Source organism: Pocillopora verrucosa, chromosome 10 (assembly GCF_036669915.1).
Source record: "Pocillopora verrucosa isolate sample1 chromosome 10, ASM3666991v2, whole genome shotgun sequence".
NCBI lineage: Eukaryota > Metazoa > Cnidaria > Anthozoa > Scleractinia > Pocilloporidae > Pocillopora > Pocillopora verrucosa.
In genome coordinates, this window is record NC_089321.1 from 1,582,876 (window position 1) to 1,605,300 (window position 22,425).

Consider the following 22,425-nt stretch of genomic DNA (forward strand, 5'->3'; position numbering starts at 1 on the left):
ATTTGCACAGCTTTATTAGATTTAAACAAGGCTGTTAAAACCTGCCTTGATGAGATTAAACATTTAACCGGTAAATTAGCCAAATGAAACAGCACTCTGGATAAGAGCTGCTTTGCTTGATTTGCATCAAGCCATATAGTGGTCAACTATTTCTTAATGACAAGGCTCAGCGGAGGTCAGTACAGTTCTAAACACTAATGTTTTGTTTTATCGTCATATTTTATAGCAGGAGTAATCCAACTTACGAAATAGAGAATACCTTATGTGAATTAAGGAAGAAATGATAACCTACCTCGAATATGTCAGGCAGAGATCGAAGGAGATTCGACTTCATGAAAAGTAAATCGTGCTTGTGTCAATTTCCCAGTCAGCTTTACTTCGGTATTGTTGAAATCTGTGCCTGTGTTTCTTTTCAGCAATCCTAACATGGAAATACGAGTTTAACCCGGTTCACATTCCTCCCTGACAAAGACTTGCCAATGAACGGGAAAATCATATCCCTTGAAATCTCGTGTAGCTTAGAAATTGCTAAAATTCGTTAAAAATTAACAGAGAAATTGGACGATTTTGTGATCGTGATCGCGACTACTTTCCCATATCAGGTTTCTTTTTCTTGTCTCAGAGTGAGCTGATGGCAAATTTCTCTTAACACTGAAGAAAATATTTAAACAAAATGTTACCTGGGGCTGTTTAGATACCTCTCGACACTATTCAGCTGGAAAAATAGACTTTCCTTTAAGTTGATTGGGATCTTATTCAACAGGGATATTCGATAATGGTTCCCCATGCATTGACCTTTTACATCAACCGCACTTTCGAATGCGTTGCAATGCAGCAGATCTAAAACTTTAATATTCCCCTTGCACTCCGACCTAAAACCCCTTGCTTCATTTACCCTGTTCTCCCTTCCACGCCTAACTCTGCGTCTTACCCCTGGGCTCATGAATCATTTATTAGTTACAATGTTATTATTTTCCCCGCTGTGTTTAGTTTGCTGTCTGTAAAGCACTCTAATGGATCTAGAGTATCCAAGACGCGTGTTACACTCGGCCGGTTCTACATAGAATTCTCTGCAGCTTAGTTGTAGAACATCGGAGCGCCGAATACGAAGATCTGGGGCTCGATTCCTTGTGGGAGACTTTGATTTTCGCCCCATTCCTTCAAATTAGCGAATAACTTTTTTTTTCTTTATCCTTCATGTAGTTGTAAATAAGAGAAGCATTGTTTTGTATTCGCACAGCTTTATTAGATTTAAACAAGGCTGTTAAAACCTGCCTTGATGAGATTAAACATTAACCGGTAAATTGGCCAAATGAAACAGCACTCTGGATAAGAGCTGCTTTGCTTGATTTGCATCAAGCCATATAGTGGTCAACTATTTCTTAATGACAAGGCTCAGCGGAGGTCAGTACAGTTCTAAACACTAATGTTTTGTTTTATCGTCATATTTTATAGCAGGAGTAATCCAACTTACGAAATAGAGAATACCTTATGTGAATTAAGAAAGAAATGATAACCTACCTCGAATGTGTCAGACAGAGATCGAAGGAGATTCGACTTCATGAAAAGTAAATCGTGCTTGTGTCAATTTCCCAGTCAGCTTTACTTCGGTATTGTTGAAATCTGTGCCTGTGTTTCTTTTCAGCAATCCTAACATGGAAATACGAGTTTAACCCGGTTCACATTCCTCCCTGACAAAGACTTGCCAATGAACGGGAAAATCATATCCCTTGAAATCTCGTGTAGCTTAGAAATTGCTAAAATTCGTTAAAATTAACAGAGAAATTGGACGATTTTGTGATCGTGATCGCGACTACTTTCCCATATCAGGTTTCTTTTTCTTGTCTCAGAGTGAGCTGATGGCAAATTTCTCTTAACACTGAAGAAAATATTTAAACAAAATGTTACCTGGGGCTGTTTAGACATCTCTCGACACTATTCAGCTGGAAAAATAGACTTTCCTTTAAGTTGATTGGGATCTTATTCAACAGGGATATTCGATAATGGTTCCCCATGCATTGACCTTTTACATCAACCGCACTTTCGAATGCGTTGCAATGCAGCAGATCTAAAACTTTAATATTCCCCTTGCACTCTGACTGAAACTCCTCGCTTCATTCATCCTGTTCTCCCTTCCACGCCTAACTCTGCGCCTTTCCCCCGGGCTCATGTGTCATTTGTTAGTTGCACTGTTATTAATTTCCCGTTGTGTTTAGTTTGCCGTCTGTAATGCATTCACCAACGGATCTAGTGTATCTAAGTCGCGTGTTACATTAGAACGCAGTAATGGCTCGGCCGGCTCTCCATAGAATTTGCTGCAACTTAGTTGAAGAACATCAGAACGCCGAATCCGAAGATCTAGGGCTCGATTCATTGTAGGGAAATTAGATTTTCGCCTCATTCTTTTGAATAAACGAATACCATATTTCTTAATCCGTCATATAGTTGCTGATAAGAAAAGCATTTACGCAGCTTTATAAGATGTAAACGAGGCTGTTAAAACTTGCCTCGATACGATTAAACACTTAAGCGGTAAATTAGCTAAATGAAACAGCACTCTAAATAGGAGATGCTTTGCTTGATTTGAATCAAACTTTACAGTTGTCAATTGATTTTTTGATGGCAAGGCTCAGCGGAGGTCAGTACAGTTCTAAACACTAATGTTTTGTTTTATCATCATATTTTATAGCAGGAGTAATCCAACTTACGAAATAGAGAATGACTTATGTGAATAAAGAAAGAAATGATAACCTACCTCGTATATGTCTGACAGAGATGGAAGAAGATTCGACTTCATGCCAAGTGAATCGTGCTGGCGTCAATTTCCTAGTCAGATTTACTTCCCTGTCGGAATCTGCGCCTGTTTTCCTTTTTAGCGATCCTAACATGGAAATACGAGGTTAACTTGGTTCATATTCTTTCCTGACAAGCAATTGTTAATGAACAGGAAAATCATATTTCTTGAATTCTCGTGTAGCTTGGAAATTGCTGAAAGTCGTTAAAATCAACAGAGAATCGGACGATTTTGTGATCGTGATCGCTACTACTTCCTCATATGATTTTTATTCGTCTTATCTCAGAGTGAGCTGAGAGTAAAATACACTTGACACTGGATAAAATATTTTAGCAAAATGTTACCTGGAGCTACATAGTCACCTCTCGACACTACTCAGCTGAAATTAAACTTTCCTTTAAGTTGATCGTGATCTTATTCAACAAGGATATTTGATAATAATCCTCCATGCATTGACCTTTTACATCAACCGTAGTTTCGAATGAGTTGCAATAGCGCAGATCTAAAGTTTATTCCCCTTACACTCCGACTTAAAACTCCTCACTTCATTCAATTTGTTCTCCCTTCAACGCCTTACTCTGCGTCTTACCCCTGGGCTCATGAATAATTTATTAGTTACACTGTTAGTATTTTCCCGTTGTGTTTAGTTTACTGTCTGTAATGCATTCGAACGGATGTAGAGTATCCAGGACACGTGTTATATTGGAAAGCAGTAATAGCTCGGCCAGCTCTCCAAAGAATTCTACGCAGCTTAGTTGTAGAACATCGGAGCGCCGAATCCGAAAATCTGGAGCTTGATTCCTTCAAGGGAAATTAGATTTTTGCTCCATTCTTATGAATAAACGAATGACAAATTTCTTTATCCGTCATAAAGTCGTAGATAAGAGAAGCATTGTTTTTCGGTATTTGCACAGCTTTATTAGATTTAAACGAGGTTGTTAAAACCTGCTTTGATGAGATCAAATATTTAAGCGATGAATTAGCCAAATGAAACAGCACTCTGGATAAGAGCTGCTTTTTCTTGATTTACGTCAAACCATACGGTGGTCAACTGATTTCTTAATGACAAGGCTCATCAGAGGCCAGTACAGTTCTAAACACTAATGTTTTGTTTTATTACCATATTTTATAGCAGGAGTAATCCAACTTACGAAATAGAGAATAACTTATGCAAATATAGGAAGAAATGATAACCTACCTCGTATATGTCAGACAGAGATAGAAGGAGATTCGACTTCATGCAAAGTGAATCGTGCTGGTGTCAATTTCCTAGTCAGCTTTACTTCCCTGTCGTAATCTGTGCCTGTGTTTCTTTTCGGCAATCCTAAAAGTCTAAAGACACGTGTTACATTTGAACACAGTAATAGCACGGCCGGCTCTCCATAGAACTCTGCAGCTTAGTTGTAGAACATCGGAGTGCCGAATCCGAAGATCTGGGGTTCGATTCCTTGTAGGGAAAGTAGATTTTTGCCCCATTCTTATGAATAAACGAGTACCAATTTTCTTTACCCGTAATAAAGTCGTAGATAAGAGAAGCATTTTTTTGTATTTGCACAGCTTTATTAGATTTAAACGGGGTTGTTTATACTCGCCTTGATGAGATTAAACATTTAAGCGGTGAATTAGCCAAATGAAACAGCACTCTGGATAAGAGCTGCTTTTTCTTGATTTACATCAAACTTTACAGTGGTCAATTGATTTCTTAATAACAAGGCTCAGCGGAGGCCAGTACAGTTCTAAACACTAATGTTTTGTTTCATTACTATATTTTATAGCAGGAGTAATCCAACTTACGAAATAGAGAATAACTTATGTTAATAAAGGAAGAAATGATAACCTACCTCGTATATGTCAGACAGAGATTGAAGGAGATTCGACTTTATGCAAAGTGAATCGTGCTGACGTGCTGGTGTCAGTTTCCTAGTCAGATTAACTTCCCTGTCGTAATCTGCGCCTATGTTTCTTTTCGGCAATCCTAACATGGAAATATGAGTTTAACTTGGTTCATATTCCTCCCTGATAAAGACTTGCTCATAAACGGAAAAATTATATTTCTTGAATTCTTGTGTAGCCTAGAAATTCCTGAAAGTCGTTAAAACTAACAGAGTAATTAGGCGATTTTGTGATCGTGATCGCAACTACTTCCCCGTATCAGCTTTCTTTTTCTTGTCTTAGACTCAGCTGATGGCAAAATTCTCCTGACACTGAAGAAAATATTTAAACAAAATGTTACCTGAAGGTACCTAGACACCTCTCGACACTACTCAGCTGAAAATTAATCTTTCCTTTCAGTTTTGGATACACTAAGCGGTGAATTAGCCAAATGAAACAGCACTTTGTATAAGAGCTGCTCTGCTTGATTTAAATCAAACTTTACAGTTGTCAATTGATTTTTTGATGACAAGGCTCAGCGGAGGTCAGTACAGTTCTAAACACTATTGTTTTGTTTTATCGTCATATTTTATAGCAGGAGTAATCCAACTTACGAAATAGAGAATAGCTTATGTGAATAAAGGAAGAAATGATAACCTACCTCGTATATGTCTGACAGAAATGGAAGGAGATTCGACCTCATGCAAAGTGAATCGTGCTGGCGTCAATTTCCTAGTCAGCTTTACTTCCCTGTCGTAATCTGTGCCTGTTTTTCTTTTCAGCAATCCTAACATGGAAATACGAGGTCAACTTGGTTCATATTCCTCCCTGACAAGCAATTGCCAATGAACGGGAAAATCATATTTCTTGAATTCTCGTGTAGCTTGGAAATTGCTGAAAGTCGTTAAAATCAACAGAGAATCGGACGATTTTGTGATCGTGATCGCTACTACTTCCCCATATCATTTTTATTCGTCTTGTCTCAAAGTGAGCTGATAGTAAAATACACTTGACACTGAAGAAAATATTTTAGCAAAATGTTACCTGGAGCTACTAGGCACCTCTCGACACTACTCAGCTGAGAATTAAACTTTCCTTTAAGTTGATCGTGATCTTATTCAACAGAGATATTCGATGATGGTTCCCCGTACATTGACCTTTTGCATCAACTGTACTTTCGAATGCGTTACAATGTCGCAGATCTAAAGTTTATTTCCCTTGCACTCCGATTTAAAACTCCTCACACCATTCACCCTGTTCTCCCTTCCACGCCTTACTCTGCGCCTTACCCTTGGGCTCATGAATCATTTATTAGTGACACTGCTAATATTTTCCCCACTGTGATTAGTTTGCTGTCTGTAATGCATTCGAACGGATCTGGAGTATCTAAGACACGTGTTACATTTGAACGCAGTAGTAGCTTGGCCGGCTCTCCCTAGAATTCTCTGCAGCTTAATTGTAGAACATCGGAGCGCCGAATCCGAAATTCTAGGGCTCGATTCCTTCTAGGGAGAATTAGATTTTCGCCCCATTGTTCTGAATTAACGAATAGAATAACATATTCCTTTATCCTTTATGTAGTCGTAGATAAGGGAAGCATTTTTTTGTATTTGCACAGCTTTATTAGATTTAAACAGGGCTGTTAAAAACTGCCTTGATGAGATTAAATATTTAAGCGGTAAATTTCATCATATTTCTTGAATTCTTGTGTAGCTTGGAAATTTCTGACAGTCGTTTAAAAGATGACAAGGGAAATTTTACCCCTGTATTCAATGACGCAGTCAGCCTTTTTTATAAACCAACCAATGAACTACCACAAAAAATGATCGCTTTCTCTAAAGGTAACTTAGTCAAAAGTTGAAAGACTCGATTTGTCGTCTACCTCTGAACATTTTTGATGTCTATGAACCAGATAAACGTCAACAACAATCAACCAAACTAAAAAAAAAAAAAACCAAAACAAAACGCCGCTCTGCTGTGTGTATCCGCGGGTTCGAATTCACGCGGCTAGAAGAGGATGTGGCAGCAGAAAAAAATGAAAATTATATAAATAGGAAAATTAATATCTCTCTCATGAAGGGGTTACATGAATACTTGAGTAGCCTCTTCCCCCACCCCGACTTAACCCCTCTCCCCACCCCAGCCTTACTTAGCCACCTTCCTTTTTCATACCTTATTTATGGACACCTCCCCGGGCGGCAGGGCTAGACTTGAGAGCCCGTCGGGTCAGATATGATGTTGTTCAGCGGTTAACTTTGCGCCTTCTATGACATGCGTATTAAAGCGTCATGATTCGAGTTTACTCTTTGCTGCGTAGAGGAAATTTCCTCAAGTGAACAGATTTCGATATCTGTGGGATTAACGACCGTAAAATGAAGACTGAGAGAGGCCTCAGTATCAATAATCCGAATGAGTCGTGGCTTGAAAGCAAAGGTACATGGTTCACATACGTGTTGTTAATCACGATTGGCCATTTAGTTATCCTCAGTGTTCCCTTCTTTGATACGCCAACGGCATGGACATTGACAAATACCTTCCACAATTTGGTGAGTTGAACGTTTTGATTCTTTTCTCTTTCTGAAGCGTCTCGCGCTGAAATTTATTATTTAATGTTATACGTGAATTTGACGGCAAAAGGTAACATTATAAAACCTTCTGGGTTTTTATTTAAAGAAGTGTAATACGGATTTGATGTGACGAAAGATGATACGGAGAATTAGTTGTCACGAAAATACAGCAACAAGGAAACATATGAGTTTAATGTGTGCATCGAACTTCAACTAATGGGACCAATCGTATCCTCTATCAATGAGGTCCAGAGAACTCTTAAAAGCAGACATAAAATCATATACTGGGTTTCGACATTTTGAGCTTATTAAATATCTTTTGAATCTTTAGGATTTTAGTTTGAAAATAAACACGGTTATATTGCGATTTGGAGAAAATGATCATAAGGAAGTATAAATGTAGCTTTTTTTTTATTTCCATGTGGAAACACTATTTCCGTGTATAGGGCTTGATGCTATCAAAGATAAACTTTATCCTGAATTAATTTGATATGGCTTTACAATTAATACACATCACTCCAGGTTTAAGGTAATTATAGCCTTTGCTCGTCGGGTAATTTTCAGATAGTAAAATTTCTTTGTGTTATAGCAATTTAGTTTTGTGAACTGTAAGTTATGTTCTAAATTTGCTACACAAACATCAGATTTGTTATTTTTCATGCAGTGGTTTCATTTAGCCATTGTTATTAATAAGTAAAAATAGCATTGTTGCAATAAGTAATCTTGTTTTTTCTGAGAGGGTTAGCAAGAATATTTTCTTCCACAAGTAAATTCAGAGAAGCCATTGATAATCAATGTATGGCTTTTTCTAAAATTTTTTTTAATGATCATGCAGAAATATCTAAGAAGAAAAATTTTGGATGTCTTGTGGGATTAATTGCTTAGTTTGTTAATGAATTTTTAAGCTTGTAGTTATAAAAGTTTTCATGATTTTTAAAATCTGTCATTGGTACCCATTAACTTTTCAGTTATCTTTTATTCAATGATGTGGTAATGCTTTGTAGTGTGTAAAAGGAAACCTTGCTATGTGTTACAATAATCCTTGGCTCAAATTCATGTTCATGGAGACAAATTTGTTTTAATCTGGAGTGACCTCTTCTTTAAGCTGTCAACCTCAGGAGTTTCATCTCCTCTTAATTTGGGTTGTTGAATCAATACAGGTTTCATTCACTGTCCATGAATAGTAAGTTGTTACTTGAATTAATCATATACTATTGTCGAACAATCAACTGAATCTGAATAAAATGGATTGTGGACCAGGCATTTTCAGGTACACAGAATAACAGTTTAAACCCTTAAAAACATTGTAAAAGTAGGCAATGTAATCTAAACCCTTTCACTCCCAGTTACTTTACATTTATTTAATATCCCACTGTACTAAGTAAAGTACAAGTGATGTGCAGGTCGATACAAATATCCTGTGATATTGAACAGTTGGTTTTTTTGTAATTTAACCCTTTACCTCCCAGAAGTGATTAACATGTAACTTCTCCCTATGATATCTACACATTTTCTAGCAAACAGTTAATGAGAATACTAAAACTTATCAAGAAGAAGTTTTAAATCTTGATCTTACATCAAATTCTTACAACCAATTTAGAAGGAATTTTATAGCAGCATGCAGAGAGAATTAAAAATCAGATCTTGGGAGTTAAAAGGTTAAAATACCTGTTTAACAGGTTGGCTGTGAGTGCTATGCTTCTCTATCTGCTTGGCTCTTCCTGACTTCTTAGAAATTCATGTAAAATAAAGCCGTTGGACTATAAACAACTCAAAATAGCACTGTAACTTTCATTACTTAAAAGAGTTCATTAAATTTACATTAAAATATTTTAGATTAAATTCTATTCAATGTATATTCTTACATAAAAAATGTTTGAACTAGTGGCCTGCTCAGCCTCGTTTGAGTGATTGTTCCAAGTAAGAGCACCCCTGTATTGCAAGCTCTATTTAAGGGCTTCAGTGTTGGGTCTTAAAACGGACAGATTTAGTTGTGAGCCATGTAGATTGTATCTTGTGATAGTATTTGTGTATGGGTGTGGATGGAGCCCAATTAGGGAAATGTTATGTGGAGTGTCAACCAATTGAGATTGGACTAAATAAAAAGACAAGAACGAGAAAGTCTAAAGATCTTTGAGCTCTCTTGTCTAAAGTCTGGCAATGCAACCTTGCACTCTGCACTATAGTTTAGTGTACACTACATTGAACATTGCTTCAGCACAGCACAAGATATAACACTGTGGAATACTCTGTTCTTGTTTCAGAGTATGTTCATCTTCTTACATTACCTGAAGGGAACACCATTTCAAACAGCTGATCAAGGAAAAGCCCGAAGGCTGACACACTGGGAGCAACTTAACAATGGTGAACAATTCACAGAAACAAGAAAGTTCTTTACTTTGGTGCCAATCTTCTTGTGAGTCTGTTCAAGGTTGATAATTTCACAGAAAGTCTCAAAGTTTTTAAGAAGGACTTTCCATTTAATTCTTGTGGGGGGAGGGGGAAGGGATGGAGAATATGGGAATATTTTCCATACTGTTCTTTACACATTTCCTTTGTTACTGACAAGGAGAGGTTTTTTAACAATCAAGAGCTTCTTGAGTGGGTGGTTACTTCCTTTATTCTGGTAACCTTAATGTTTGATTCAGTAGTGATAACATATATAGAAATTAGATGTTAGTCTCTCCTAGAGGTTAATTAGTCAAGACCTATTAATACATAATAGCATGCAAGGTTGACATGATGAAATTAATGCAAGATCTGCAGCGGATATTGCATTTATCTTGTCAAGATCAAAGTCTGCCTGTTTTGCTAGCCTCTTGTTTGTGTAGTTTTCTCTTAGAGGGATGTGTCTTCTTTTGCAGATTTGTTCTTTTGGAATTGATTTTGGCTTTTGTCTGATATCATGAATTATCAAACCACATGCCTGTGTAGTGTGCCTTGGCCTTAAGCTTCAGCAAATAACTCAGACCATGGTGGTGATAATTCACAGTTTTGTTAAATAAAAAGAATTGCTTTTTACTAAAGATCTTGTCTAGAAAGCCGAGTTCTCTTTAAAAAATCTGAGCAATTGACATGATGAGTCTTTACGGTGTTGTTGTTGCACAATAACTCATTCGTGTCTTAAGCTGTTATAGTCATTGGTGATGTTCACCAATGTTCACCAACTTTAAGTTTCTGTTTGATGTTCACCAATGTTCACCAGTGTTTTGTTTATTAAATATTATTTACTTTTCTGTATGTTTAACTCCTAATAAGTTGTATTGGATTGAGGACCAACTTTGCCGACGTCTCTACTCAATTTTATAAGTCAGCGAGTTGGCGTCGGCAAGTTGGACCGTCGGCGAGTTGACTGTAATTCATAATTCACAATATCATACTCAACCTTATCCAATAATTACTTATTATAGCAGTCTGTGAAAAAAGGATGGGGCTACCATGTAAAACGTTATCATTATAGGTTATTAATTGCTTTTTTTCTTAAACTTGGTTTCAGATTTATGGTGACAAGCTTCTACACAAAGTATGACGGAATTCATTTTGTCTTCAACTCACTATCCCTTCTTTTTCTCTCTCTGGTTCCCAAGTTTCCTCAGATGTATAAAGTGAGGTTGTTTGGCCTGAACAAGTATTGATAACATGAAGAACATCTTGGTAATGAGGAATTCACTGGATGATAGAAAAACTGCTCACAAGGAAAAAAAACTTAAACCTCTCTTCATGTGCTAATTCGTTTTCCAGGGAAATGATTTTAGAGAATATTCTTTTTTGACAGGAAGAGACAATGTATCTTCTCTAGATGATTACTTATTTAAGTGCTGTATATTCTTGCAGCTAAAATTATTTGAAATGAGATCAAAGTAAATTTAAGATATCAAGTAGCTGAGAAGTGTGCTCCTTCCTTTAATCAATTTCAAGTACACAAAGGTTACAGCTATTATAAATCTAATATGTAGCAGATAACTAACAAATTTATGATGGAAACATTGTCGTTGTGGGTACGTCTTGGAAAACCATTGTACAATTGTAAAGAAATGATACTATATTAGGATATGTCAACAAAAAAACAAGAACAAAAAATCCTAGAGATGTTGACAGGTGTCCTTCTTTTGTTTTGTTGTTGGCATGCTTTTAGCTGTAGCAGAATCCACAAGTGCTTATGTGAAATGAAATGTGGAGCTTAATTTAGATCAAATTACTTAAATGGTAAGCTTAAAGCATGATTCAGTTCATCATATTGTTGTTTTAGGAAAAAAACTGAAAGGTACATATACACATATGCTTGCAAGGTTCTAGCTCAAAAAGCAATGTTCATTTTAGTGTCAAATGTATTCCAGGATTGCATTGCATTGCTTTTGCTTTTCTCTGCTCAGTGATTGGTCCAAAAAATTGTGCCATCCTTTCCACCAATCTGGTACAAAACTCAAGCTGTTAGCTACCTGGTCATACCAATGTGCTTTCTGCTTTTAGGCTGTCTTGTCAGCTTCACATTTTGAGTTCTTTATTCAAATTAACTTCTGTGATAACTTTAATTGTTAGTTTCTTGCTGGTTTTGCAAGACTCAATTGAAAAGCAATTGATTCTTACTTATAGTAACTATGAACATTAACAGTGCTTCAAGAATATCTGATTTGTCCACTGGTTAAATTTGGAATATAGCAGAACAGCTCCTTGAAGTTGTAGTGAATGCTGGCCATTAACTAACTGCAGCTGGTCTGTAAAAAAGGCTGTTGAGAATGAAAATGCATTTCTGCTAGTTGGATCAAATCATGTAGAGATTACTGTGAACTAACAGTAACCAAAAGGAAAAATGATTTTTGTTGTAACAAGTTATGGTTGTCAGGATGCTGTAAGAAGTAACATAACCTATACATGACTGTGAGAATGCTTGTGCGTGATTCTGTGAAGTATATGATTGTAGTATGAACATTTATTTTGTTGTGATTTAACCTTGATCAAAAACTGCTATTGCGGAGAGTGATAAACTAATTTCAGATAAGTTTTCAATTTAGTCATATCACACCTTGGACCACAGAGTTAGTTGTCCTATTTAATAAACAATGGTTTACTTAGGTGAAATTATCATAAGTTTTCAGAAAATACAAAACCTGGACTTCTGTTAGCCAATAATTACAATTTTTGGTAGGTTTAAAGTGTTATTAGATTATAATAAGACAAGGGAAATACATTTTCTTACTTTTCTGGTTACTGTAGACAAGACAGCATATAAACAAAATCAAGGGATGTGATTGTAATGGATTAATTATTTGACAAATAACCTGTAACTGCTAATTGCATGATTTTTTAATAAAGAAATGTTATTATATTTATTATACACCCTGTATCAACATAATTGTAATAAAAGTTGTGGTCAACATGATACGTTGTCTAGTTTGTGACTTGCTCAGTGTTTTGGACTAGCATTTTTCCTTTTCTAGAACAACTTTAGTTGGTGACTGCTCATTAGACACAAGGAAAAACTGCTAGAAACAAAAGCCTGAAATGGGTCACCTAGCACCAAGCACAGCATTCTCCCAATTGAAATCAAAGAACAGTATTAACCATTGAACTCCCATGAGTGACCAAGACAGAATTTCTCCTTACAATATCAATACTATACCAACCAGAGAAGTGATGAAATTAAAGAAAAATATCAATTTAGGGATAATTAGTTGATCTAATAATAAATTCTCTAAACTAACATAAGTGTTGTATTGTTGACATTAAGGAGAATGACAAATTTGATCTGGGAGTTAATGGGTTAAATCCACCCAGTCAGTAGACTGTGAGCAGTCCCTCCTTTTTTGACAAAGTCCACCATGCTTTCTACTCCCAGAATTCTGTGCAGCATGCAGATCAACTTTTCAGTTGTTCTAACCTTTTTTGACTTTTATAACAGAAGTATATTTTAGTTATTTGCTAGGAAACTTGCAAGGTGGTATGAGCAGTTATGATCTTATCCTGTTTTCAAGGCAAAAATAACTGGGTTATTTATATTATATAAGTGACTTTGGATAATGAGACTATATACTTTTCAATGGGACTATTGGGGATTGAAAATCACCATTGGCAAATATCATTCAATGCTTAATACTATTCATATGTGGGTGTACTAGTCTTGACATTTATTATCTGTAAACAACATACAATAACTTGCATAGATCTGTTAGATGAGAGAAAAAACCCAAAGCGAAACAAAAATGTGGACAGATATTTTCACATATTTTTAGAGACAAAATTTCCTATCAATCTCAGTCTTATGGAATTTTGCCTGATTAAGAATCAGGTAATTACTGAGGAATTGAAGATCAATCCTGGGAGGAATTTAAAGTTCTTCCCAACAAGATCACTTTTTCTTAGACATTGGCACTCCAGTAAATCCAAACTCTGTTACCAGTAAGTACCCCTCTACCTTAATAATTTCCCAACACCATTCAGCTCATGATAGCTCACTTTTCAGCAATTTTATTTCAGATAACTTGGTACTCTATGTAACCATTGTCTCTATTACTTTAAGTTTAAATAAATTAAGGCTTGACACAGCATCACTTCATCACACTATTAATACTTTCACAATTTCATGTCAATGCTATTGATTGTTAACCCTACAATTACTATGAAATATCCCACTTGATATATGCACATGCTCATCTCATAACAGTTTTCATTGGCTAGAAAGCTATTTACAAGAAAAGAATAAAAAATGTCACAGGAAACATGTTTGTACCTTAGGAGACACTAACACAATATTTAAAGAATAGGAACTTGTTCCAGCCTTTTGACTGGCCTTTGACTGATGGGTTTTGTACAATTTCCTGGATTAATTTGAATACAGATATTTACACAGCCAAGGCAAAGTCAACTCTGTAGCCACTCATTGGATGAAGAGAATGAAACTCATTGACTTGGGACAACTTCCCAGAGCCCTTGTAAGGTGAAGCCATCCTTTAATTTCTCCACAGCTAGGCCCAGCTGCTCTGAATACACTGGTTCACGATCACTTGACTACAAAGAACAAAGATAGAAAAATTACCAGTCACATTACTCCTCATGACTTATCTCACTACTGCACCAGCCTCAAATGTTGAATCTTTATCAGTGACAGAGCTATTTTAAACTACAAGAAATTCTGCCAATGAATTTGGTATAACATAGGCCTTTAAAAACACAATTGAACAGTATTTCAAAATCAAACTTGTACGTAGGAAACTGCTTATCGGGTAGTTTGCATTTTGGAAGTAATTATAATGGAGAATTTCTATGTAGGAGCTATTCATTTTATACCTTTGGTGTTATGATTGCAAATGCATTAACATAGGGCATGGACACGTACCTTATCACCATCAGCAAAGTATGCCTGAAGTAGAAAAAAAAATTACACAGTCACATACCATTAAGACTGAATAATTCTTAAAGGAGAACAAATGATGTGACAAAGAGTATTATATCAAATTAATTTGGAATTGTGCATGAGACAGCATGAAACAAATTGTTCTTGGAGATAAGCTGACATTACAGTCATTGTGGCAAAGAAATCAACAAATTTAGGATTTGAAACAATGAAGGGATTGATCCTGTGCCTTTTAGATACTGGTTGGCCACTCCACCAGTGGACACAGCGGCATCTAATAACTGGCTATAACAGGGAAGCCACCCCAGGCTATAATATAAAGAGTAAAAACTCTTTCCCATCTAGAGGACAACAAAAGTGGCTTCTTCAAAGAGGTGGTTGTAAGTGATCTCTTCCAGCCATACACTGTAGATAAACATGGCATTAAATTAGCAGCTAGGCAAAATGTTCTTGATCAGTTACCTCAAATAGGTTTGGTCATTCTGGAAGGTCAAACCATTTTGGAAAAAGGTTTAGAAAATATGGAGAGAAAGTTACTGACTACTTACTGCAAAGGCATCAGTGCCTTCCCCCTCGTTAACAATCTCTATATCATCCTGGACTGGGTCAACTGTAACCTCATCTACTGTTTGGGGCTGAAATACAAAAACACAATAATAATCACTCAACAGCAAAATGTGGGAACAAAAGGTAAGAGTTAGTGCTGACTGGAATGCAGATTTTCAGCTAAATTTAAGTCAATCCTCCTCTGAGAAGTCAAAATTCTGCATCAAGTGAGGCTCAAAGGACACAAACAAAATAAACAGAACAAGAATTTCCAATCATTTTCTTCCTACACGTCCACCAAAACTCATGATAGAGCTTGGTTTCCTTGTCTCAACAGTGGCCCTAATTTTTAGATATCCAACCTTACAAGTTATAGATTAGAAAACTTAAAATGATGAAAACCTTTTCCTCTGTTTCAAATTCCACTCCAAATATTGGACTGGCACTGTAAACCTGAAAGAAAGATAGAATAGAAAAAAGGTATGATATATCAGATTGTTGGAAATTAACAACAACGGCAACAAAAACAGTCAATTAGATGCTCTTTCACACAATAATATTAAAATATAATTATTACAACATAGTTACATGTTCTTTAAGGGTTGTGACATGTTGTCAATATTCACAGTATTATTGCTCAGTTTCAACAATAGTGCACAAGATTACTGTGTGGTGGATGTCCTCACCTGGGGTGGGATGGGTGGAAGAGACACTAATTGTAAAGTGCCTTTGATCATCCTTAAATGTTAAAGGGCGCTATATAAGTAAATAAATTAAATTAAATTAAAGCAACACAGCAATGACAAGTCTGTGACCAATTACCTTTTGTAAACTTTGAATTTCTTTAGCTGCTTCTTGTAATTTCTCTCCTGGGTCAATACGGAACCCAAGTACATATCCACCACTCTAAACAGCCAAACACACAAAAATCAAAGACTGTCAGCCATCAAGATGATTATTCACAACTATTTTAAAGGATTTAAGACACGCCTTGCTGATGGGTTAAAGGATGGCATGTTCATGAACTCTGGGGTCTGGGCTCTAGCCCTGGCCAGGTCATTGTGTATCTCTCACCATGCCTCTCTCCACCCAAGAGTCAGAAATACACATTAAAGGGTCTCCTTAAACTTTTTACATAAGGTGTGATTGGGTGATTTTTTTTTGTTATGAATTATGACTTTATGTTTTGTTTATTTGTGAGTTGGGATGATGATCTTTTCATGTCCCCATGAATAAATTTTTTTATTCTAACTATGAACTGTGAATGAAGAGGTGTTCCTTGGTCTAATAGTACCTCACTCTATCTTTGGGATTTGCCCTTGTGTGGGATTTCTTTCAGTTATTTAAATTTCAAACCAAGTATTTAATAGGTAGTTAACCACAAACTGCCTTATCTGCAGAAAAATGATTATGAGAGATTAAAGCTAAATATTTCAAGTTACTAAGGAATATTAGCAAAGATTAACCATTTTTGCCTGTTGTTTGTAGTAGTACCTGCTGTGAAGTTTCCAAAACTAATGCAAGTCCAAACTTGGAATCCCTTATTTTGACTGATCTCTGTTGAAAACAGCACCAACACTGTGATTTATAATACCTCAATTATTAGAAGGGTTTATTAAAAAGTATTCAAAAATAGCACCCCAGTGGTGAAATACATGTGAATTTACAAGTATACTTTAAATATTTAAAAAATACGAAAATCTTACATTTGACTTTAAAATTAAGAGTCTAAGGGGACTGGGAATTACAAGAGTCAGTAGTTATATACCAATGAAAAACGCTTAGGTTTGCTTGACTACAAGAACTGGGCGTTAGACGCCATTGTTGGAAAGAAAGATTTTTTAAATCTTTCGGTCCGGCATTTAAAGAGTGATACATGGTTTTTGTTGTGCAACTCATAAACGTGGCAATCGGCGCGCTTTGGTGGAATAAGGTGGTACAGCCATGACCCAGGCACACAGATACCGTCCCAAACTTTCTTGCAGAGTTCGTCTCTTCTCACATTTAAGCGAGTGGAGTTTGCAGCCACAATGGCGTCTTTGTAGCTCAGCGCCGGAAATAATATACGCAGAGCTCTTTTCTGAACTCTTTCGATCATGTCCTTGAGGTAAATTGGTAGGCTAGTAGACCAAGTGACGCAGGCGTATTCGAGGACCGATTGTACCAAGGCATAAAATATGTTAATAAGGTCTTCGGGTGGAATTCCGGACCGCTTGAGCACTCTTAAGATGTAAAGACGTTTTGAGGCTTTGGAGACAATCTCACGCACGTGCTCATTCCACCCAACATGTATACCAACATGTCATACAAAGTTGAACTCCCCTTGATACAAACTAATCTCCTTATTTCTTATGCAATCTATTGAAACCTCCAAAATAAAAGAAAATCTGGATCTTTTTCCAATTTGTAAGTAGAGTGGAAATGAAGTCTATTTTATTTTTTTTTTCTGCAATGAGTTTTCTGTTAATCCTTTACAACCTAACTACAGTTCCATATTCTCCATTCTTTTCTCTGTACATTTCCTTTGGTACTGGCAAGGAGAATTTGTTGAGCAATCAAAGCTTCTTTGGTTGGTGATCTTTCCCTTTATTCTCATGATCTTAATGAATGATTCAGCAGTATTACTGTATGGAGAAATTAGATGCTGGTCACTCTTGGGGTTTAGAGGGTTATAAAGGTTGGTTGTTGTTTGTGAACTTGTCCATGACAAGAGCAGTCAGAAAACAAAAATTCCAAGAAGTTAAAAGTGATTCCATTGTTAAATTTAAGTAAGCACTAACTCAATATTTTTGTTCATGTTAAATTTATAAGCTAATTAACTATATTAAAAGTGAAATACCTGAATATGTAGACATACTTACTAGTCAAGAAGAATTTCACACTTGAACTTACCATTTGTAAGTAGGGAATACTGACATTGAATGTGTCATTCATGTTTGCATGCCACACCAAGCGAACATTGGTAATATAAAAAGTTCCGAGGTTTCCCTGAAACAGCCAAAACAGAAAATTAACCTCTCAACAGTCCTCACTCTGAATCTCTAAACACCTAAACACTAGTAATGCTAATGAGGTTTTTAACTAATAAAAAATAATAAAAATTCAATAACAAGATACCATCGAGATAAATGACATTTTAATCATTTCTGATTAATTCAGGGCAAGGAAAATTAGTTTTCAAAATCTGCAATTTTCCATAAGTTTGCCCTTGTTTTGGATGGCTGAGTTCTAAATTGATCATCATCTGGCATAGCCTCCACTATTTACAATATAAGAGCTTGAGCGTAAAGAATCAATTCAGATTCATTGCTTTTCATGTACATTGTGACAATCTGGATTGACACATCTAGAGGATAAGAAATTTCCTAAACAACCATTAAAACAATGAAAGGGGGTTAGTTTCTAAAGAACCTGTGATACCACAATCGTGGGAAAGTAAAACTGGGTAATTTAGCATTGTCAAATTGAACAGAGTTGATAATGTACACTGGCCACTATAAAGAGTTCCAAAGCTGACATTTTGAACATTAGCCCTTTATCAGAGTGAATGATGAGGGGCTATTATGCTTGAAATGTCAGCTCTGAAACTCTCTACAGTGGCAAATTTATGTTATTAACATAGGAAGAGTTCTTGAAAAAAGAAAATCAACAAATTCATTACCTGATCACTGGAGAGGTTCCAGACACCATTTATCTAGTATAAAAAACACATTTAAATGAATAATGATTAAAGGTGGATGAATAAAAGGGGTAAGATTCTTAAAAAACTGTCACAGTACTGTCGTATCAGTGGGAGAATAAAACAAGGTAATCCGGTATTGTTAACTGGATTGATCATGTAAATTGGTAAGCTGACATTCCGAGCGTTAGCCCTTCATCAGTACTCCAAGAAAGGGCTAATGCTTGAAACCTCAGCTTTGAAACTCATAACAGGGGCCAATTTATGTTCACTTATCAACTCAGTTGATAATACCAAATTAAATTGATTAAAGGTGGTTATGAGTTATTGTCTTTTGCTCAATATCAAGACACTTAACATGCATGTTGCAACTAATACCCAACAATGTTGACTTTCTTAACACATCCATTCAGAACACAACTGAAAAAGACAACCTGAGTAGTTCCACAGAGCAGAAAGGTTTTCTTCATTTGTAATTTTGGTTTAAAAATTACAGCAATTTTCCAATCATTTTAAACATGCATATAATTACCAAGAAACTTTATAAAAGGAGGCTGGATAACATGTGCATATCTTCTGGGATGCAATAAGCTGCACAAAAACTCTCAAATGCTATAATACAGTAATTTTAATTAAACATTCCCATATTACCTTATCATAAACTTGCTCCAATGGTAAGAGCCGCAGTTGTTTATTAAGGATCAGTGCCCCACGAAGCTTTAAGTCACGATACAATTTAGAAGATTCATATGCTCTGATAAGAGAAGGCATTTTTCAGAAATGAATCACTAAAGAAAGATAAAAAAGGAGGCCAAGGTAATTGATAATTCAAAGCTCTTCTCCACATACCTGAAAACTGAAATCACTGTTGTAAAAAGTCTGGGACTACCAGAGACCTGTAAATGCAAAATATATATAAGTCAATTAATTAACAGGGCCAGGTTGTTCAAAAAGGGGTTAACGTCAATTTAGGTTTAAAAGTTAATCTAGGCTTTCATTTCTGGTGTAGAAGAGCATGTTTGAGAGCTAAGGTTTTGTTGGGTTTCATCTCAGTATGCCGTGAAACTACTAGGGAAAATGTGAACAAAAAATCCCTTTGCAGAGCTATAAAAACTAAATTAAAAATTCACACTAACCCCAGGTTAGTTAAACCTTGTTTTGGAAAACCCGGCCCAGATTTAAACTCCATTTTGCCAAGTTAACCATTGTTTTCTTTTTTCAATGAAAATGTATATCAGCTATGTCTAGTTTCTTCTCAAAATTTGTCATGGATTTGATTAATTGATAACAGGACTTCTTGTTGTCCTTTTTTATCTCTAATCATACCCATGATTAACAAATCTGACTCTTGCTTTTTGGTCATCCAATTTTGTTCATCACTTGTACTATTACAGACTGAATTGGACTCCATTCAGTCCTATTACCAATATAAATTACAGTACATCAGCAGACTTGACCTGCTTCACCCTGTGGATATTAAAACATATCTTTCCCAACAAGTGCTTGAAACTACTAAACAAAACAAAGTGCAGATAATGTGAAAAAAGTCTTACCAGATTTGTGAAGATAAACTCGAACCTTGTGTTGTTACACCTTGTTAAGATATATAGAGCTTCTGTCTGCCCCCGAAGTTTCTAAATTTGTAAATTGGATAAGAAAAAAAAAAGGGTGAGGGAAGAATGCGACATTCATTTTTTCAAAGAAAAATTAATTTCTTTTTGATTGATGACTTCTGCTTTGTACCCTAAAATGCACTGTCAGTGGGAATAAAATTTGATAAATCAACTGAAAAAAGAAAACCAAAACTGAATTGTTTGTGAAACAAAATTAGTAAGGTTATAGTGACTGCATAATTTTGAAATATGTTTAACTTAGCTTTTAATAACAAGTTAATAATGGTCACATTAAAAAAATTATCATACATACTGAATTTGCCGATCTGGTAGACACATTAACAACACAACTGAACCCAACAGCTGCAATAATAGAAACAAAAACTATAAACTATTTTTAGTTAGTAGACTGACACAAGATTTTTTCAGCATACTCTAGCAAATTAGACAAAGGTGTACATCAAATATGTCTTTTTACTATTGCAAGATGCAATGCAAGTTGGGGGTTTTTACAAAAACAAACTTTTATTTTTCCATCTTCCATTCAAAATAGCAAAATATCAATCACTTTCATTGCAAACAGTCCTTTTTAGAGAAACTAACATTGAGGACCAGACTACAAGACCATAATTATTTCTGGGTTCAAACCATTTTCTATTGAGAATTCTACGAAAGAGTGGAAATCAACCCAAGGACTGCAGTTTTAATTTTGCAAGTTCTGTTTTTGCTTTTGGATCATTTGTGCAAACTTTAGACTGAAATGGAAGGGTCAAGAAACAAATTTAGTGTGATTAGAGAGGGTCAGGGAAGTGATCTTTCTATTCCAGATTTTCAGAGGATAACATCTCTGAAGTAGAACAATAAATATTCTTAATTCGTTTGGTAAGCTCCTCCAGGAATCCAAAATTAGAGTGGCTGAATAAAATCTACAAAAATTAATGTTACTCACACAAGTTTACCCTGGGCATACTCTGTGAATGCCATATTAGTCTAAGGTTAGTGACGAGAAGTCTTCCTGGAGAAAAAAAAAAGGATAAGAAACCAGAAAAGGGCATTAGTACCCACATGCAATTTTCTCCTGGCCATTTGATTTGAAACATCAATTCTAAGATCATTTGTACAACTAATAAGGAAGGAAAAATCCTGGAAACAAAATCTCCCACAATTCCCTATCTTCAATCTGAAGGGCATTTGAGGGGATGGGAGTGGGGTGGTTACAACAAAGGAAACGTCTCTTTGACGAGATTGGAAATGTACATCTCAAATGTTTGCCATTGTATGCTAAAGTTAAGGGCTCACAGGCAAAGCCTTAACCAGTCACAGAACCATGGGAGAACCATGTGAGCAGTTTATAAGACGATCGATCAGGCAAATGATTCACAGAGTCCGATCAACGTAAATACACTAATTAATTGTACTGTACTTTTTAAGTAATTGCGTGACAATTAAATTTAACAGTTAGTACCGTACCTCGATCACCATTATTTCCCTTGGTATCTTCAACTGAATCAAGCTTGTCAATTAACTCCTTAAATGATAAAATCAATGACAAGTTAACACGGAAGACATGCATTTTATTCACTCTTCATAACAGCCTCTCAATTTTGGAACCAGTTTCTTTATTTTAGGCTTACATAGCGAGGTGTTGGTGATTATTAATCAAGCAATACTATGTTAATCAATTGAATCAAGGAAATAAAGCTCTACAATTACCTCTCCTGGTCTAAGCTGCATTTGTCTGTAACAAGAAAGGAAACAAAGTGATTAGTGGGCTTTCCAATGCTTGCATGCTCCCTGCTAGATCGATCTGACTCGCACAAGACAGAGTTCAAGTATCTGTGGATTCTAAAACCAGACTTACTGTAAGGTGATGTCAAAACGTACATCTCGATCTTCCCATAAGTTGCAGTAGGCCATTTCTTATTCTAGATTTTTCGCAATCACAATTTTTCCCTGACAACCAACATGGCGTCCTATGAACTTAAACACGATGGCTATGTAAA

General features: G+C 35.9%; 3 protein-coding genes across 7 annotated transcripts in view; 1 reads left to right on the forward strand and 2 right to left on the reverse strand.

Annotated features, from left to right (window-relative positions):
• Nucleotides 1-5,992, reverse strand: part of LOC131791135 (paramyosin-like) — a 28,616-nt gene extending 22,624 nt beyond the window's left edge. The window contains exons 1-7 of one of the 5 annotated variants that reach the window (XM_066173658.1): nucleotides 5,711-5,992; nucleotides 5,328-5,453; nucleotides 4,636-4,769; nucleotides 3,993-4,126; nucleotides 2,756-2,881; nucleotides 1,522-1,650; nucleotides 293-421 (exon numbers count right to left, since the gene is read on the reverse strand). The gene's annotated coding sequence lies outside the window, so the exon portion shown is untranslated. Of the gene's footprint in view, nucleotides 1-292; nucleotides 422-1,521; nucleotides 1,651-1,908; nucleotides 2,310-2,755; nucleotides 2,882-3,138; nucleotides 3,221-3,992; nucleotides 4,127-4,635; nucleotides 4,770-5,327; nucleotides 5,526-5,710 lie in introns of those variants that run through there. The other 4 variants (XM_066173660.1, XM_066173659.1, XM_066173661.1 and 1 more) reach the window with 4 other exon arrangements.
• A 974-nt stretch (nucleotides 5,993-6,966) lies between these two features.
• On the forward strand, nucleotides 6,967-12,613 carry LOC131791146 (ORM1-like protein 1). The gene is made up of 3 exons (XM_059108461.2): nucleotides 6,967-7,212; nucleotides 9,498-9,649; nucleotides 10,730-12,613. Exons 1-3 carry the CDS (start codon nucleotides 7,039-7,041, stop codon nucleotides 10,866-10,868), a joined length of 465 nt encoding a protein of 154 aa, XP_058964444.1. The 5' UTR covers nucleotides 6,967-7,038; the 3' UTR covers nucleotides 10,869-12,613.
• Nucleotides 12,516-22,419, reverse strand: LOC131791144 (Bardet-Biedl syndrome 5 protein homolog). Its single transcript, XM_059108460.2, has 16 exons — nucleotides 22,284-22,419; nucleotides 22,136-22,160; nucleotides 21,893-21,950; nucleotides 21,372-21,437; nucleotides 20,736-20,785; nucleotides 20,363-20,443; nucleotides 19,659-19,705; nucleotides 19,461-19,563; nucleotides 18,792-18,824; nucleotides 18,023-18,118; nucleotides 16,625-16,687; nucleotides 15,953-16,036; nucleotides 15,533-15,583; nucleotides 15,133-15,219; nucleotides 14,567-14,590; nucleotides 12,516-14,238 (listed from the first exon to the last, which is right to left on the reverse strand). Exons 1-16 carry the CDS (start codon nucleotides 22,337-22,339, stop codon nucleotides 14,131-14,133), a joined length of 1,032 nt encoding a protein of 343 aa, XP_058964443.1. The 5' UTR covers nucleotides 22,340-22,419; the 3' UTR covers nucleotides 12,516-14,130.
• Nucleotides 22,420-22,425: the final 6 nt, after the last annotated feature.

What these genes read in the sequence shown, in the direction of transcription:
- LOC131791146 (XM_059108461.2), top strand. Translation starts at nt 7,039, where the DNA reads ATGAAGACTGAGAGAGGCCTCAGTATCAATAATCCGAATGAGTCGTGG. An exon ending in CAAATACCTTCCACAATTTG is followed by an intron (nt 7,213 to 9,497) that starts GTGAGTTGAACG and finishes TTCTTGTTTCAG; the next exon opens with AGTATGTTCATCTTCTTACA. An exon ending in ACTTTGGTGCCAATCTTCTT is followed by an intron (nt 9,650 to 10,729) that starts GTGAGTCTGTTC and finishes ACTTGGTTTCAG; the next exon opens with ATTTATGGTGACAAGCTTCT.
- LOC131791144 (XM_059108460.2), bottom strand. Translation starts at nt 22,339, where the DNA reads ATGGCCTACTGCAACTTATGGGAAGATCGAGATGTACGTTTTGACATC. An exon ending in AATTTGAAACAGAGGAAAAG is followed by an intron (nt 15,220 to 15,532) that starts GTTTTCATCATT and finishes TTTGTATTTCAG; the next exon opens with CCCCAAACAGTAGATGAGGT. An exon ending in AAGGCACTGATGCCTTTGCA is followed by an intron (nt 14,591 to 15,132) that starts GTAAGTAGTCAG and finishes TTTCTACTTCAG; the next exon opens with GCATACTTTGCTGATGGTGA.